Here is a 16,608-nt window from a genome sequence, read left to right on the forward strand (position 1 = left end):
CTTTTCACACACTAGAGGGCTATGCCTGACTAGTTCCAGCTGAAGATATGGGTTCAGATAAGCCTGAGCTAGAACAGTCTGCTTCACCTTTGCTGGCACCACCTCTGATGAGCCAGACGACCTTCCTTCCCCCGGATCCCAGGGCCCCTTGGAATCCAGGTTGACTGTACTTTAGCTACACTCCCTCCCTTGCAGAGAATTAAAGGAGCATGAATTAATTAATTCAGCATCCACTCATAGACTTCAAAAGCTACCTAAGTGGCACAGAACAGAAAGGAAACAAATGATCTAACATGCATGTCTCCACCTACTTTTCCCAGCCCCTGAAACCACACTCTTCTACTTCCTCTTTCCACAGAAAGACGTACTTTGATGTCCCTTTGCTCTTTAGTAGACTTCTCGCCCTCTGAACATTTTGACAAACGCTCTGTATCACCCCTGATTCGTTAGAGTTGGGAGAAATGAGGTAGTTCACCCCTCACACTGGATGGGTTTTTAAAAAGGGAAAGGGGGGTAGGGGGCATCTGTAATAGTATCAACAATAAAAATAAAGTTAAAAATAAAATAAAATAAATAATAAAATAAAATAATAAAATAAAATAAAATGGCCTTTAATCGACGCAGCCCTTCTCTGATACAACCCCTCCCCGACTCTCAGACTAGTCTTTGGTAAACACAAACATTGCTTCACTCCGCTGTTCTGTACACTCCGTCCCGGTGGTGAAGAAGGGAGTAGGAATGACCAACCACTGAATTATGTCAAAAAGTTTAACTCATTAGGGTTAATGCCTAGATGTCATCTGCTCCACTTCGAGCAAGTTAGATACCACCTACATGGTGCAATTATTGTCCAAATTTTCCCCACAAAAACCCTCCCTGAAAGGCTGGTCAGGTCAGGCAAGGTATTCCTTGCCCAAAACCATTCTATTGGGTTAAGAAGTGATCTACAGAAGGGCCCTGATGACAAGGCAGTCATGCCATCTAAAATCATATCATTCCCACAGCTAGAGAATAGGGCCATGAGGCAATGGAACACACGCAGGTAACTTTATGTTTTGATGTGGCTAGAAAAGTGCGAGAGAACTGAAGCATGAGGTGCTATCCATGGAAAGGGTACCCAGCACAGGGCCTGGGACACCTGGAGGGCAGGTGGGCTTGCATAGCCAGGAGAAGGGCCCAGAGATGGAAAGCAATATTTGCTCCTTTAACTACTTTAATTTGACCAGCCCTAGGCCCTGGCCCATGGTATCTCTCCAGCACTGGAAAATGACCCAGCACAGTTGAAGTACATGAGGCATTTCTCTGAACAAAGAAGGCTGCATGTATTCTACTCGGATCTAGAACGTTGCAAACATGGCCCCAGCCCAGTCCCAGTGTCAGCTTGAGGGAATGGTCACGGAATAACCAGCAGAAATGGCCACACTTACCCGAAAATCAACCAGCAAGAAAGGGACACTAACCGGGGAAGGGGGGACATGCCCAATCAGCTTCATCTGTCCGCTGTGCCTACCTAGGCCTAGTTCAACCTGAGGGCCCCTGCGCACAGCTGAATCTCCGGAGCTGAGGGCTGGGGCAGCTGGCGTCTGGCCTGGAGCAAGCCCTCACAGGTGCCCTCAGCTAGCTGAGGGCGAGGGTGCCACACAGCTCTCCTGCCCCAGGCATCTGTGCACCCTTCTCCTGATATGAGTCACATCTTCAAAAGGAGAGACCAAAAAAGGCTCCAACATGCGCACTATTTCTTTTAGTCATCTCCGATAAAACGTATTATAAAATGTATTCTAAGAACCTCCCAGCTGGTCTCTCTACCTCTGTACTTTGCAATCTCTTTCATTCCCTCAATCAATTCCATGTGTTGTTGCCAAAATTGTCTTTTTAGGGAGCGTGTAAAACAATTGCTTTTCTGCTTTAAAACCTCCCACAACTCCTAACTGCTCACAGAGCCTCACTCTGACCACCTTTTTTACACTGCAACCTGACTCTCTTTCCCCTCAACCCTCCATTTCCAACCCCCCAAAGGACAGACCCTGCTCCAAACATTCCCCTTACCAGAGTGCACAGCACCTTCCCACTTACAATATACTTTCCTTACTTATTATGCTGACGGCTTAATTTCTCTTCCACCAAAATGGGAGCTCCAGAAGACCAGGGATTTTTGCTTTGACCACAGAGGTTTGATGAGCACTTGGACCACTACTTGGCACATAGAAACTCAATAGTTGAATGGATCAATTAAAGGAATAGGTTTATTTCATTGTTTAAAATAAAAACAAATTAAACCAAAGCTTTGGAATAATCTGTTTCCTAAGCCGCGTGTGCATGCCATACCTCCATAAGGATGGGTCCTGTAACTGGGACTTGAGGGAGAATACAGCTGCAGCTGGGCCGTGAAGATCCAAACCACTCGAAAAACATATTCGGTGAAGGGATGCAGGGGCTCTACCACATATGATGGCTTGGACACGGCCTGGATCAACAAGAGAGCAATCGTCAGCACTTGCAGGATCACCACCATACACTGTGACTCCAGGACACAGATTAATTTGGAGACGATGGGTGGCTGTTTGGATAAGGGGTGACGCGGCACCTGCCAGACCAGATGAAATGAAGGTCTGGAGCTTAGAGCTGAGCCCTCCAGGTGTCAGTCTGAATAATTCACATAGAGACTCTTCCCTTCTTCAACAGTGCGAAATTATGGGTTCAGTTATTTCACATTTACCACAAGGATTTACTTTAATTTTTCTATGTCAATATTCTTGGTGTCTTGGGAATATTTTTCTCTGAACTGGCTCATGCTTTCCTAAAAGGGACAGTTCTGATGACCTGCCTGCCCTCTGTCCTAGTTAGAATCATTTTAAATGGGATGGGCAGATAACGACCAATGATACAAGTAGTTGGTTATGTGATGTTGTGCTGAAGGAATAATGTATTGTCCTATAATATATTTTCCTCAAAAATAAAGGGCTTACTTAGCATTAACGTGTTACAGAGTAGCAGAGACTAAAATTCATCTGCTCCAAACCACTCATTTTATGCTTGAATCTTCTCCAGAATGTCTATACCTGTAATTTGGCATTTTTACTAACTTTGGGGGGAGGCTGTGTTTAAGTACATGGGCAGCTTTTCATACCTCCGTGTAAGTCCAGCTCCCCAGAAGTTGTGCATATTTCCACTGGATGATGTATTTTATTCCAGAGATGTTGGCCACTTTCCATCGTAATGTCACACTTTGGTTTCCAATGGAGGAAGCAAAGGGTGCAGTGGGGAGGTCTGCATTTTCTGGGGAGAAAACAAGATTTCATTCACCATGTGCCAACGTTCCCACCAACGGTGTACAGGATTCTTCACATCCTCTGAAACACTTTTACTTTTCTGGGGGGTTTTCTTCTTTTTTTAAGAGCAGCCATCCTAATGAGTGTGAAGTGGTATTTCATTGTTCTTTTGATCTACATTTCTCTAAGGATTAGGGATGTTAAGCATCTTTTCATGTGCTTATTGGCCCCTTTTATATCTTCATTAGATAAACATCTATTTAAGTTCTTTCCTTATTTTTAAATTAGATTGATTTCTTTTTTGTTGTTGTTGAGTTTTAGGAGTTCTCTCTATATATTTTGGATATTAATCATTTGTCAGACATATCATTTGCAAATATTTTCTCCCATTCTGTTGGTTGTTGTTTTTACTGTAAAAAGTTTTAATGTTCATGAAGTCCAATTTGTCTATTTTTTCTTTTCTTTTGTGGCCTGTGCCTTTGGTGACATATTCAAGAAATCATTGCCAAGTCCACTGTTGTGTGGCTTTTGCTCTATGTTTTATTCTAAGATTTTTTTATAGTTTTAGGTCTTACATTTAGTTTATAGATCCATTTTCAGTTAATTTTTGTATATTAAGGATCCGGCTTCATTCTTTTGCATGTGGGTATCCAGTTTTCCCAGCACCATTTGTTGAAAAGACTGTCTTTATCCCAGTTGAATGGTCTTGGCAGCCTTGTCAAAGGTATTTGACCATATATGGAAGGTTTTATTTCCAGACTCTCCGTCCTAGTCCATTGGTCTGTCTGTCTGCCTTTACGCCAACACTGCCTACGCCCACTTACCTAGGACTTCCTCTTCATATGCACCCTCAGAACTGCTGCAGCCGACCTCACACGACTCTCGCTGCGGAGACAGGTCGCACGCCGGTCAGGGCACACTTTGTACTGCTTGGGCTGATAAGCTTCAACTAAATTCTGAAATCTGAACACCTGATATATAACTGTATAGCAATTATTGCAACAGTAATAAACTTCCCATTTGCCAGTGGGATTAGAACAGCACCTTTCAAACTTTTAAAATCATGTCTCAGATTCCAAAATACATGAAATGAAACAACTTAGTGCACACATACAGGTTGGGGAAAATGCATTCTAGAAACAGTATTTACTTTTCTTCCCTTTTTAAGTTTTATTGAGATCCATTTCATGCATCATAAAATTCACCCGTCTAAAGCACGCAGCTCAGTGCATTTTAGTATATTCACAGAATTGTACAATCATCACTACAACCTAATTTTAGAACAGCTTCACCCCAAAAAGAAACCCTGTACTTGTGATGCAATCTTTGTTCTGTTCAGTTCTATTAGTCTAGTCTAGTCTATTCTATCTTATCCCATTTCATTTGCTTATTGGGACTATATTCATTAAATTGACTTTATGTCTCTTTAATGGGTCACACCTCAGTCTGAAAAAACACTGAGCTCAACAATGCAATTATATTTGCCATCTCGGTCAAAGGTTTGGTGAACTAATAACCTAAAACTCTAGCCTAAAATTATACCTATTTATCTCATATATCCATGCCTTTCTTGAACAATTAAAAACTGACTATAATCTTTATAGTAACTGAACATTTTAATGGAGGTCTGAATACCAACATTAAATGTTAAGGTCTACAAAAGCACAATGATGATTAACATATCTCATTAACCAAAGCCGGAGTAAACATTTTTGGTGACTGGGACACAAATTTCCTGCACCTCTTAACAGATGTATTAGCGTTAGCTATAGAAAACAAAAAAGGAGAAAAGACACACATTGTAAAAGTACAACACAATCATGATCAGTCTTCCTGGTCTCATTCAACTTATAATACCTAGGACAACATGCTCTTGTTTCTCGTGATGACAGTGCACTTGCCCTAATCATCCCAGGGAGAGGGCTGCGATTTTCAAATACTAGCTGTCCAATGTTTGATCTGTGCGCGCAGAGGAAGCAGAGCCTGATAAGCCCAGGTTTGCCCAGTTAAGGATTAATTTAAACACCTCAGTTTGGGCTCAGGATTATTTAGCCTAAGGGTTTAATATACTTTTCACATCTTTGCAGGTTTCAGTAAACTGCATTCAACGCATTTATTATCTGTAAGGAATAAATATACCAAGTGGCAGCAAGGAAAAAAAAACTGAGGAAGAAGAAAAGAGATGGAATAACGTTTACTTGGAAATATAGCTAGCACTGACTATGGAAACACAAACTACTGGGCAGCGTAGTGGATCCGAGGGGACTATCCCATCAGCCATCCAACCCGGGGCGTTCGTGAGGCTTGAACTCTCTCTGGCTTTCTACACACCGTCCTCCTGGGGCTCTTGTTGTTTGGTTTTGTTTTTGTGCCCGAATTTTTGTTTTTGTTTTAGCTCACTTTGCTTTTATCACATCAAAGGGTTCTGTTTTTGTATTTTTAATCTCAACCAGAAAAGACCTTTCTTTGTCTATTTACATAGGGGCAACTTTTGCCTCGCATTTTACCTCTTCTCAGCCAACCCACCAGCTTCCACTCCCAAGGAAAAACCACTCAGTACAGAATAATCACAGACTATTGAGAAAGCATTCCAATTTAAATGTTTTGTTTTTATTTCTGTTCTCTATTAAAGGGGAATTTTTCTCTTTTACTAATGGGTGGTCATTTGTACCCCTTCCTCAGGCAAGATAAGTTAGTTCTGTTTTCTGGTTTTAAGGACATTTGAACTGAGAAATAAAGTAGTTATAAATATCTGTTGTCAATAATCTAAAATGAATCCTGAAGAACCAATTAAGTTAAAGAAAATTGAGTAAAAAATGGTCAAAGTCCTAAGGTCTTTCTGAAGGAGTAGAGAAAATCAAGTGCTGGGGGGAGCTGCCTGGGGAAGGACCTGGTGGCGCGAAGTGAGAGGAGCCCTGGGCAGCCAGAGTCAGCAACTCCTTTACTAGCGTAGCAAGGGAAAGAAAAAAGCTGTGTTTCAAAATGTTGTCAAAGGAGTTTGTCGAATAAGGGGAAAAAATGCAACTAAAGTGTTCTTTTCTAATGCATTGTATTTAATGATAGAGCATATGCTTTATGGGGGAAAAATAAAATCAGCAGAAATAAGGACACTCCTGCAGCTGCTCCTGCCTCTCTCCCACCCGGGCTTCGGGAATTAGGGTTTTTCAAACCAGATTAGAGTAATATATGTGTATATATGAATGTGTGTACACATATACACACCTATACCTCTTTATGTACGTCATATATATGCACATAGATGTATAAAACACAGTGAGTATTTGTGTCAAAATGGAATCACACAGTCATCTTTACGCCCAGAGTCATCCCAAGAATGTCTCTGTGCCCCAGCAATGACCAGGTTTCTTCATTCCTATCTCACCAGCTTTTGAACAAGGCATAAGGACATGGAGCTGGATGACATCCTTTTTATAGGAATTGCCAACTTACCTCACAAACTGTGGCATAGGTATCATTCTGCACGGGAAAAAAGGAAAGCAAAACTAGTTAAAATCTTTAAAGCTGTATATAATTTTTAACGACACTTAGCTCTACATTTCTTCCGAATAAATTTCTTATCCCACCATCGGCAAACAACCAATAAAAACGTACAAACAAACAAAAAAACCTCAACAATTAAAAACAAGGGAGCCCAGAGCTGGCCCTTCTGTCCAGACAGGCCACCGAAGAAACAGCTGTAAAGTTATGTTGTTTGTATCACTGAGAAAATGGGGAGCGTGATGCCTTCCAGAACGCCCCAGTCAAGCAATGAGTCATCTGTGATGGACCCAGTGAGAGAATGAAGGGGTGCTGGCAGGTGCCCAGGGGGGACAGAACCGGGATGAAAAGCACCAACTGCTGCAGCTAAGAGAGGCCAGCAGGCCGCGCCGCCGGGCTGCCCACGCCCGCGTCCACCCTGCTCCTGGGCCCTTTCTCAGCACAGCTGGTGCCTTCCCTCCACCCGCTCTCGCCCCTCACTGTGTTCAGCGCAGGAAACAGTGTGAACAGGACCGAGGGCCTCCGCCCTGACGGGCTCACATGCTGGGACAAAGCACATAACTAGACAAATCACGATTTCAACTGCCATTTCCAAGAAGTGCTGCCAAGGAGAGGCAGAAGGGTTTGCAGGGCGCGCAATGGTTCTGAAGTCCAGGCGGCTCCTGCCTCTCCTTCTGGTAACTTCCGCACCCGGTCGTAACCCTGAGAGTGGGTGTGAGTGAGCTCCTGTGAAGGGGATCTGCAGGGACATCTATACAGGAACAGCCAGGAGGGCTACAGAAGAGGCCAGTGTCCTTATTTACATCTCAATGCTACAATTTGAGTAATTGATAGAAAATGATATTACCCAACGTTACCAAAACCTTACTGATTTAATCTGTGACCTGAACAACCTGCAATACAACCCACCTTTAAATTACACAGTTTTTATCTGTGCAATTGAGTAATTATGGTGTATCAAGCACTGTCCTTAGAAGGGAGATTCGGTTATTATCCTAATTTAATGATGAGGAAAGTACAGTTTCAAGGGTTAAGCACCTTACCTAAGTCACACACTAAGGCGCAAAGCCGAGGCAAATGAAAAAATAAAGTATCAGGGGGATGTATTTCCTACAGAAAGAGAAATAAACCTAGGTGCGTGTGACCTCTGGATTAAATTGCTACCAGGTTCCCTACAGAGATATTTTGGACATAACCTAGGGCCCTGCTTTCCAAAGGGGGGTCTGGAGCCCACCAGCATCACCTTACCTGGGGGCTTGTTATCAATGCAGAGTCTCAGGTCCCTCCCAGACCTACTGAATCAGAATCTGCATTTCAACAAGATCCCCCGTTAAGGTGTAAATTAACATTTGAGAAGTGCAGGACCAGGAAATGAAGCAAATACCTTACATCCCACTAAACGGCCTTTCTAGGCGGCAGCAACTGGCATCCCTGGGGTTTCATGGTTTGTGTTAACCTTCCTTGGTTTCCAGTTGTGTTAGTAATGGTGATCTCAGTTTTTCCAGATTACTATGTACTCTATTTTCCCTTTAGAGTCAAGCCAACTAACTGAAAGCCAATGGAAATTCAAATGGGCATCCACTTAGACAACTTTTCTCTTGAGGGGAAACATTAGTATCAAAAAAGAAATATAGTTAATACTTACACACTTTAAAGCACAGTTTTCCTGATCTACAGAGTTCCAAAAATGACATCCTTGGATGCACTGCAAGAGACAGTAAGAGACCATGCATGGTGACTGAACAAGTGTGACTTTTTTTTGTCACCTGAAAGTGCAACATAGTAATAAAAGGTATTTGAGAAATAGAAATCTACCCAGGAATCTGTGGCCTCAAAAGAACCAGGATCTTTGGGGGTTATGAGCAGAGCCGTCCTGTCTACAGACAGCAGGGTGGTGTGGTTCACTGAAAGGTGGCAGGGGTGCTGAGTGGAGTTCAGTCTCTGTTACCCAGCACAGCGCCTGGTTCATACTTATGCTTGGAGTCACCAAATACTTGTTGAATAAATGGACACAGGTGCAGAAAAGTAATAAAACCATAAATCTAATTGTTGGAAGCAACATTGGAGACTGTCTCATTCAACCCTCTCAGATAACACATAATAAAACTAGGTCTCAGAAATATTAAGTAATTTGCCCAAAGCCATGCCAATATACAGAGTCAAAATCATGGACTTGGATTGGTCCTGTGCTCTTCCCACTTACACTATCCCTGACTTCATTTTTGAATATACCATAATTCATAACTATTTTTTATTGCTCTTCCCCTAGCAGGGACAAATAAATGAGATTTTACTTAGGAATTGTTCTTAGTGTAATAAAACCTGACCATTGCCCCTTTTTTATCAATGCAAACACTGCACAGTTCTTAACCATAGAAGGATGACTCACCGGTTCGCTCAGATTGTATGGCGAGTCACCGTCCAGAGGTCTGCCCTGCAATGAGGAAGCAAGCAGTAAACACCAGCTCCCAATATCGTGCTCAGTGATAACCACCCTGCCTTCATTTTTAAAAAGCGTCCTGGAATAGTGCTGCCTTCTCAGAGTTTTCTAACTGTAAAGTGAGGAGAAAAAATGTCTTAAAGTCATTAAGCCGGTCATGAAATCAGACAAAATGCCAGGACACATTATGTGATGCAACGTCTAAGAACTGTGCAGAGTGGTAAAGGTGGGCTGGGGTGCGGCTGTAAGGAGGGGCTGTGGGCACTGGAGAGAGTCTCACACAGTATTCAACAAGCCTGTGACACTCGTCAGGTAATCAAGTCAGAGCACTCTTGGATTAAACATGAACTATGTGCAGATTTTTCCTTTTTTAAAGCAATCTTGTTAAGAGCAGGAAAAAAAATACACATTGAGAATTTTATATAGCATAAAACATCAGATTACTCTTTATTTCTCACATTTTAACAAATTTTAAGATCTTTTTGTGCTGGGGAAAAATAAGACATAGGAACTGAGGGGGGAAAGGTCTCTAAAGTGCGCATTCTCTCCCGTTCCTTGTTTGAATGGGGTCCTTCATAAACAGAAGGGCTCACAAAGGATGGCGATACTGGGTCTATGATAACCAGATACGTACTTAACATTATGTGGAAAACTAAGTGAATTTTTCTTGTTGGAATGGGTCAGAACCTCCCCTTAAAAGTTGCTCGGCTTGAACCACTGAATCGGAGAAGTGATCAATCCAGCAAGGAGCACACCTTCTGTCCTTGGCTGACTCAGCATTATAAGCAAGACGTGTCCCAGGAGGCGGCAGAAAATCCAAGGGGAGGGGAAGGAGGGGGGTAAGCATCTGTTGGGGACTTCTGAACATCCCATGCTTTTCAGAGGGAAGAAAAAAGATGTTGGTCACTAAGTTCACTGAGCACTCTCTCTCCCTTCCACGTAAGTCCCCTGTACCTAGAACAGTGCTTGAGGGTAACAGGGGCACAAGAAATGTGTGCTGAAGGAATAAACCCATGAACTCAGGGTGGCTGCTGCTTAGGAATGCTCAGAAGTCCTTGGAAGCACTGTCCTTGGAAGCACTGCCCAGGGCCTAGCATTGTGGGGCTGCGCTTGAGAAGTAATCAACTAGAGGAACCAAAGAACACATCTTGCCTTTTTTCCTCTCATTTGATGTGTGAATAAAGATTCCTCTAACCACCATTCCCCAACCACTTATATATGTAAAGAAGGATGCCTAATATGCTTTTGTTTTTAGATGATGAATACTTGGTAAGAACTGTATCTTTTAGATTAATTGTGCAACTACGTGCTTAATAGTATTTTGTTCCCATGATTTTGTTCAATACGAAGCTTCTGATTCTCCTTTATATGCCTGAACCACGATCATATACAATTGAGTGTAAGAGAGTGAATCTGCAGTTTAATTTTTTTCTATTTCTTCAAAAAATCTGTTAGCTCATAAAAGCAAAAGGGTGGACCCTGGGTAGTTTTTGTGTTCCAGTGTAAACAATAGGGCATCAGAGGTGTTTCTTGACCATAGAGCCCTATCGTAACAGTGCTGAGTCCTTCTGTTGGCAGCTCTCAAGATTAAATATAACAAGTGGCATCAAGAGTCAGGTGTGTGGGGTTCTGAGGAAGCATATTTTGTCAACACTCTTCCCTGATCTCCACTGGATCTCTGTCCCCCTCCTCTTCGTCATCACAACTAACAATTTGTGAGGAACTCTTCCATTCCAGGCACTCTTCAAGGTGTTTTACACTAAATCTCACTTAGCACCTCAACAACCCTGTCAGGTAGGTACTGTTATTAACCCCATTGTGCAGCTGAGAAACAGGAGGTGTAGTCAATTGCCCAAGAGCTAGAATTTGAAGGGGGATGACAGGAATTGCCTCCAGGACCCAAGCTCTTAACCAAAGCACCGATGCCTCCTGTAATCTGCCCCAAATTCACATTTCTCACTTTGGGAGCTGCCCAGTTTACCTTAGTTCCACTTGCTCAAATCATCAGCTTAAAACACAGCCCCAGTTCTGGATCTCAAGTCCTCTTACCCCACCACCTACTTCTTGGCACAAGATTTTCTATCCTGCCCACCTTAGCCGGAACTGATTTCATTTACTTCCTGCCCTAATAAATGAAACAGAGCAGGAGGATCTGCGTTTTAATCCCACTACTCCTGATGTGGTATTTTGAAACTTAACCTCTGCTGTCCAAACTTAGTATTCTCACCTGAGACAAAAGGAAAATAATATTTAATTCATGAAGTTCCGTGGGGACTCAATTAAATAATGCATTAATTATTATGGTACAGTGCCAGGCTCTTAGAAGTCTCTTATTAATATTATGTGCAAACTTGCTATAAACAGCCTTTTGCAGACATATCTTTGGTTAGTTATGCAGTAATCTCTTCAGATAAATTTCTTGATGCTCAGGGTTAAAAGTATATTTTTCCTTTTAATTTTGTTATTTATTAACCCATGTTCTCTAGAAATCTATCAATTTACATCCTAACAAACAGTACATGAAAGTGCCAGTTTATCCAAACTTTGCCAACTAAATGTTTTTATCTTTGCCAAACTGATAGAAGAAAAGTTGATAATTCATTTTTACTGTGCATTTCTATGGTGTCTATTAAGTTAAACATCACATGCTTTTTAGCCATTTATAATTCTTTTTTTTGAAGTAGGCCTTCATGTTCTAAACATGTTTTAAATACTTTTATATATATAAGGGTTGATAAAATTTTATTTATCATATGTATTCCTTTTTTCCATTTTTAACTTTTTTCACTGTATCCTGTTTACTGTCCTATAGTTTAAGTTTCTAAACAGTCAAATTTATTAATAATTTCTTTAGGGATTCTGGATTTTGAATCAGGCTTCTTAAGACATTCCCACTCAAAGATTATAGAAATATTTGCTCCTAATTAACTTTAATATTTTATGGGGTAAAGTCTTTTTGTGTTTTTGTTATTTGTCTGTATTTAAATCACACCTTTAAAAAAATAATTCCTGGAATTTATTTGAATCTGATAGTAATGTAAGGAGTTGGGGGGTTTGTTTTTTTAAAAAACAAAACCTTTTTTAAAGACTATTTTTCAGAGCAGTTTTAGGTTTGTAACAGAACTGAGATCCAGCTAGAGCCCTCCCATGTTAACCCTGCCCTCACACATGCACAGGCTCCCTCATAACCAACACCACTCTCCTGAACAGTACATTTTTACTAAGGATCAGCCTACATTGACAAATCCTAATCACCCAAGGTCCACAGTTTATGCTCGGGTTCACTGCTGGTGCTGGGCACGCTGTGGCTTTGGACAAATGTAAATGGCACAGAGCCATCGTTGCGGCATCGCGCAGAGCCTTCTCACTGCCACAACAACCCTCTGCGCTCTGCCTGTTCATCCTCCCCTCACCTCCCCCTCCAAACCCTGGCGCTGCCGACCACTGATCTTTTCATTGTCGACATAGTTTTGTCTTTTCTAGAATGTCAAGGAGCTGAAATCGTACAGCACGTAGCCTTTTCAGCTTGGCTTCTTTCACTTAGCAACATGCACTTCAATCCTTCCGTGTCTTTTCATGGCTTGATAGCTCATTTCTTTTTAGCTCGGAATAACATTCTATCGTCTGGATGTGCCATGGTTTATTTATTTATTCACCTACTGAAGGAGAGAGCCATTCTTCATTCTGAATTGATAGCCCCACTTTGAATTGTCAGCTTTATGATATACTCCATACTCCCCTGTGTACATGGTCTCATTTCTGAGCTCTGTTCTGTTTTATTGGCCTGTCTACTCCTACACCAAGGCAAACTGTGCTCATTTCTGGATAGCGTATGGAATTTTTGGACTATGGTTTTGTTCCATTATCTTGTTATAAAGTTACATATTATATCCAAGAAAACTATCAATGTTTGTACTTTTGAAAACAAGAAAACCTTCTGAACTCTATTGCTTCCAACAGTCTTTCATTGAACTGAATTGACACTTCTAACAGAGTCTTCCTCAACACTAGTTACACAGTTGTTGGGATTCATTACTCAAAAAAAGGGTTTTGTTGCTGAAAAAGGTGAGAAAATTGCAATTAAACAAAGCCACTCATACGCTATTGTGCCCTGTGGTTATATAAAAAGAGGGTATGGCAAAAAGCATTTTCCTAAATTATTTGACCATGAATCTGTTTTGTTTCTTTTTCACAAAGGATCTCACAGTACCAGTGTTCTGAAGAATATTATGTTCTGCTCTCTGCAGCACGTGGCACATATAACTCAAAAATGTTAAGTCAATTGATGTAAAATACCCATGCTCACCCATAGAACTACGATTTGTGCATTTCTGGACAGCAACTTTGAACATTCCTTTGTATAATACTCTTTTGTTTCTTTCTAAAAAGCAAAGATGTCTCAATATCAAGAACCACCCAGTAAAATCAAAGATGACCTTCACAGCAAATGCCCAGGCTGAAAGGATGACACAGAACAAAAATCCAAACAGCATAATGAACTAGAGCACTTTGCATAGGCTTTCCCCTGGTCCCTGCTGTGTGCGTTGTCCTTTCACCCAGCCCTTGTCCCTCCGGCCCCTGCGTGGGAGCCCCAGATGGAGAACCTTCATTAGGGTCGCTAGTCCGACCAGCAGACCGTGTCTCTCGCAGTCGCCACCACATCAGCGGCGCCTGTCTCTGTAGGTGGTGAACGGAAGGCAACTCAGCAAAGGAACAAACTGTCTGCTCCAGCTGCCAAACCCCAAAATCAAAGAGCCCACACAAAAAGATACAATAAAACTAAACTTAACTAACAATAAAATCAAATAAATAAAAGAGATTATGGCAATACATCCATACGATGGAATATTCTAAATACATTGAAGATCCTGTTTCCATAAAAACTTCAGAGTATAAGGTAAAACTCATAATATAATGTTAAGTGAAAAAGCTGGGTACACAGCTGTGTGTAAAACTATACACACATTGGAGGAAATCACACTGAAAGAAAACACAATCAGAGGTTAATAGTGGTGGAATTGTAGGGGCTTTTTTCCCTTTATTCTCTATTTCTTCTCTATCTTATAAGTATTTTAAAATAAATATGTATTGTTATAAGCAGAGAAAAAATTTAAACTTTTTAATAAAAAAACACATTTAATTGTCCCAGTCTTCTATTTTTAAGTTTGAATTACAACTGCAAAAACCTAAAGCATACAGTTCCACATTAATGACAATGAAGCTTTTAGCAAAGGTTTATATAAAATATCAAACTTTAAAAAAAAATACTATTATCCATGAATATACACGCTGTCGTTTAAATTCAAACAAAAAAGAGAGTAACACAGATAAATACCTTTTCTAATCTACCCTTGACTTCTATCTCCAATAACTCAGGACAGTAATGAGCATTGTATTTTATTTATTTTCATTATGTTTTCAAGCACGACTCTAAGCAGTGTCACATGTAAGCTATCATGCTATTTCCTTTGTCTTTAGATGAGTGTATCTTTCCCTGGCTAGCACATGTTTGGCTTTTAAAGTTGATTCAGTGACTGTTTTAAGTACAACTAAACCCCAATAACTAAAAAGATATGAAATAATATATATAGGAGGGCTGACACCCAGAAATGAGGGGGGGAAAATCATAAATTTAAATTTCAAAAAAATCCCTTATTCCTGAAAGAATTACAAATGCACAGATAGCAATAGAAAAATATACAAACAGCTCGTGCCTTTAAAATAAAATGTTGTTCTGTATGGCGTTGCACCCAGCGCCTTGGTCACCTACCGCCCCATACAATCAGACACCCCGGGTAAACAGCACTGATGTTTACAACGAGAAGCCATCGCCCTGTGTCCAGACCTATTTCATGCTTCAAGACAAATGTAAATGACCTTGCAATAAGTGAGTTTTAAAAGGATAGTTTTTTAAAGCATGAAAAACTGATTCCATTTAATCCTTCTGTACTCAAATCCCGGCCCTCCCAAAATCTATGAAGAGATAAAGAAATAAAATAGCCCTGCCCTACCTTCTATAACTATAAATGGTCCTAACTTCCTTTGAAAATCGAATCTTTCTCGTGAGAAAACTTCTTGTAAGGTGAAAATAATTCAACCCTTTCTAACAAGCTGACTTCTGTATGTTTTAGCTCCCGCAAAGGCAGATCGTAGACCAGTAAAACTTACCAGGTTAGTTACACACGAGTTTAGGCAGCTGTTTAAAACTGTGCCCTGAGCCACGGAAATCCACACGCAGCCCAGAGCGAGGAAGCGGGCAGACCCCAGGGTAGGCCGGGCCCCGCGCTTCATCCCTTCCCGCAGCGGCTCTTCGGGTGACCGTTCTCACTCTCTCCATTTCGCTACATGACTTCTTTGGGTTTCATCACTTCGCTTGAAAGAGTGGCCAGCAGATTATTTTTTTTTAAATAATATATTTAGACCAAACTTTTAGTTTAGACCTTTGAATCCTAGATGGCCTGTAACATGCATATAGCATCTATTTTGTAACTTAGCTTTGTTTTACGCCCATAAAGAAAATCACCCGCTGACTAAAGCTGAGATCTTAGGAGAGCGCTTCTCATGGAAAGGAAACAAAGTATAAAGCGCTCATGGCCTTTCAGCAGCATGTGACATGGGCGCAGTCTGAAACCCGGACGCTTCCGTGGGCCATCCACCGCTTCGCTGTCTTGAGGTTGCTCAGCTATGCAGGGAATCAGGTTTTGACCATCTATACTTTAGCAAACAGGAGCACTATTGTAATAAAGAATTATTAGAAAAATAGAAGCGCCTAAATCTAATGATGAGGCAGAAAAGAAAAACAGAACCCTCTGCAACCAAGAGCATATTTTAAAATTAAAAGGCAAACAAAGATGAAATTAATACACAAATACCCCGAGGGCGAAGGGAAGAAGGGGAAGTTTGTGAGAGTGCTTTCAGAACTTCACTACACATTAACTAAAATGCTGGCTCCCTTATCAGGTCTAGCAAGACAGAGGGCCGAAAGCAGCCACCACAGGGACTCGAGGGTGTACAAGTGCAGCTGCCTTGAAAAGGAAATATTGTAAAAATGTCAATTAGCCTAGCATCAAGATAAAGTTAAGCTGAAGTTTAAACAAAGAATTTGAAATCTGCAAAATACAGCAGTGAGTCATTCTGGGTAACTACTTTTCAGATTGCTGAGGGTTAACTCTTTAAGGTCAGATATTTTTGTGTTGGTGTTCTTTCTCATGACAATCTAAAGTATCAAATAAACTTCCTTATCTTCTTAAATAAATGATACTAATGTCCTTAACCTTTTCTATTTTGTTTTAAACATGTTTTTATTGATTTTAGAGAGGGAGGGAGAAGTATAGAGAGATAGAGACATCGATGGTGAGAGAGACATCAATCGGCTGTCTCCTGCAAGGCCCCTACTGGGGA

At 41.1% G+C, this 16,608-nt stretch overlaps 1 protein-coding gene across 2 annotated transcripts in view; it reads right to left on the bottom strand.

The window, feature by feature from the left end:
• The window catches only part of ROS1 (ROS proto-oncogene 1, receptor tyrosine kinase), an 82,476-nt gene extending 66,502 nt beyond the window's left edge, over positions 1-15,974 (bottom strand). For both annotated transcript variants that reach the window (XM_081141371.1, XM_081141370.1), the window contains exons 1-7: positions 15,376-15,974; positions 9,157-9,201; positions 8,413-8,472; positions 6,720-6,746; positions 4,094-4,154; positions 3,128-3,276; positions 2,326-2,464 (exon numbers count right to left, since the gene is read on the bottom strand). In XM_081141371.1, coding sequence (XP_080997497.1) covers positions 2,326-2,464; positions 3,128-3,276; positions 4,094-4,154; positions 6,720-6,746; positions 8,413-8,472; positions 9,157-9,201; positions 15,376-15,498 — 604 coding nt within the window. In that variant the 5' untranslated portion in view covers positions 15,499-15,974. The remainder of the gene's footprint in view (positions 1-2,325; positions 2,465-3,127; positions 3,277-4,093; positions 4,155-6,719; positions 6,747-8,412; positions 8,473-9,156; positions 9,202-15,375) is intronic.
• Between the last annotated feature and the right edge of the window lie 634 nt (positions 15,975-16,608).

The sequence above is a fragment of the Miniopterus schreibersii genome, assembly GCF_964146895.1.
Source record: "Miniopterus schreibersii genome assembly, chromosome: 6".
In the NCBI taxonomy this organism is placed as follows: Eukaryota; Metazoa; Chordata; class Mammalia; order Chiroptera; family Miniopteridae; genus Miniopterus; species Miniopterus schreibersii.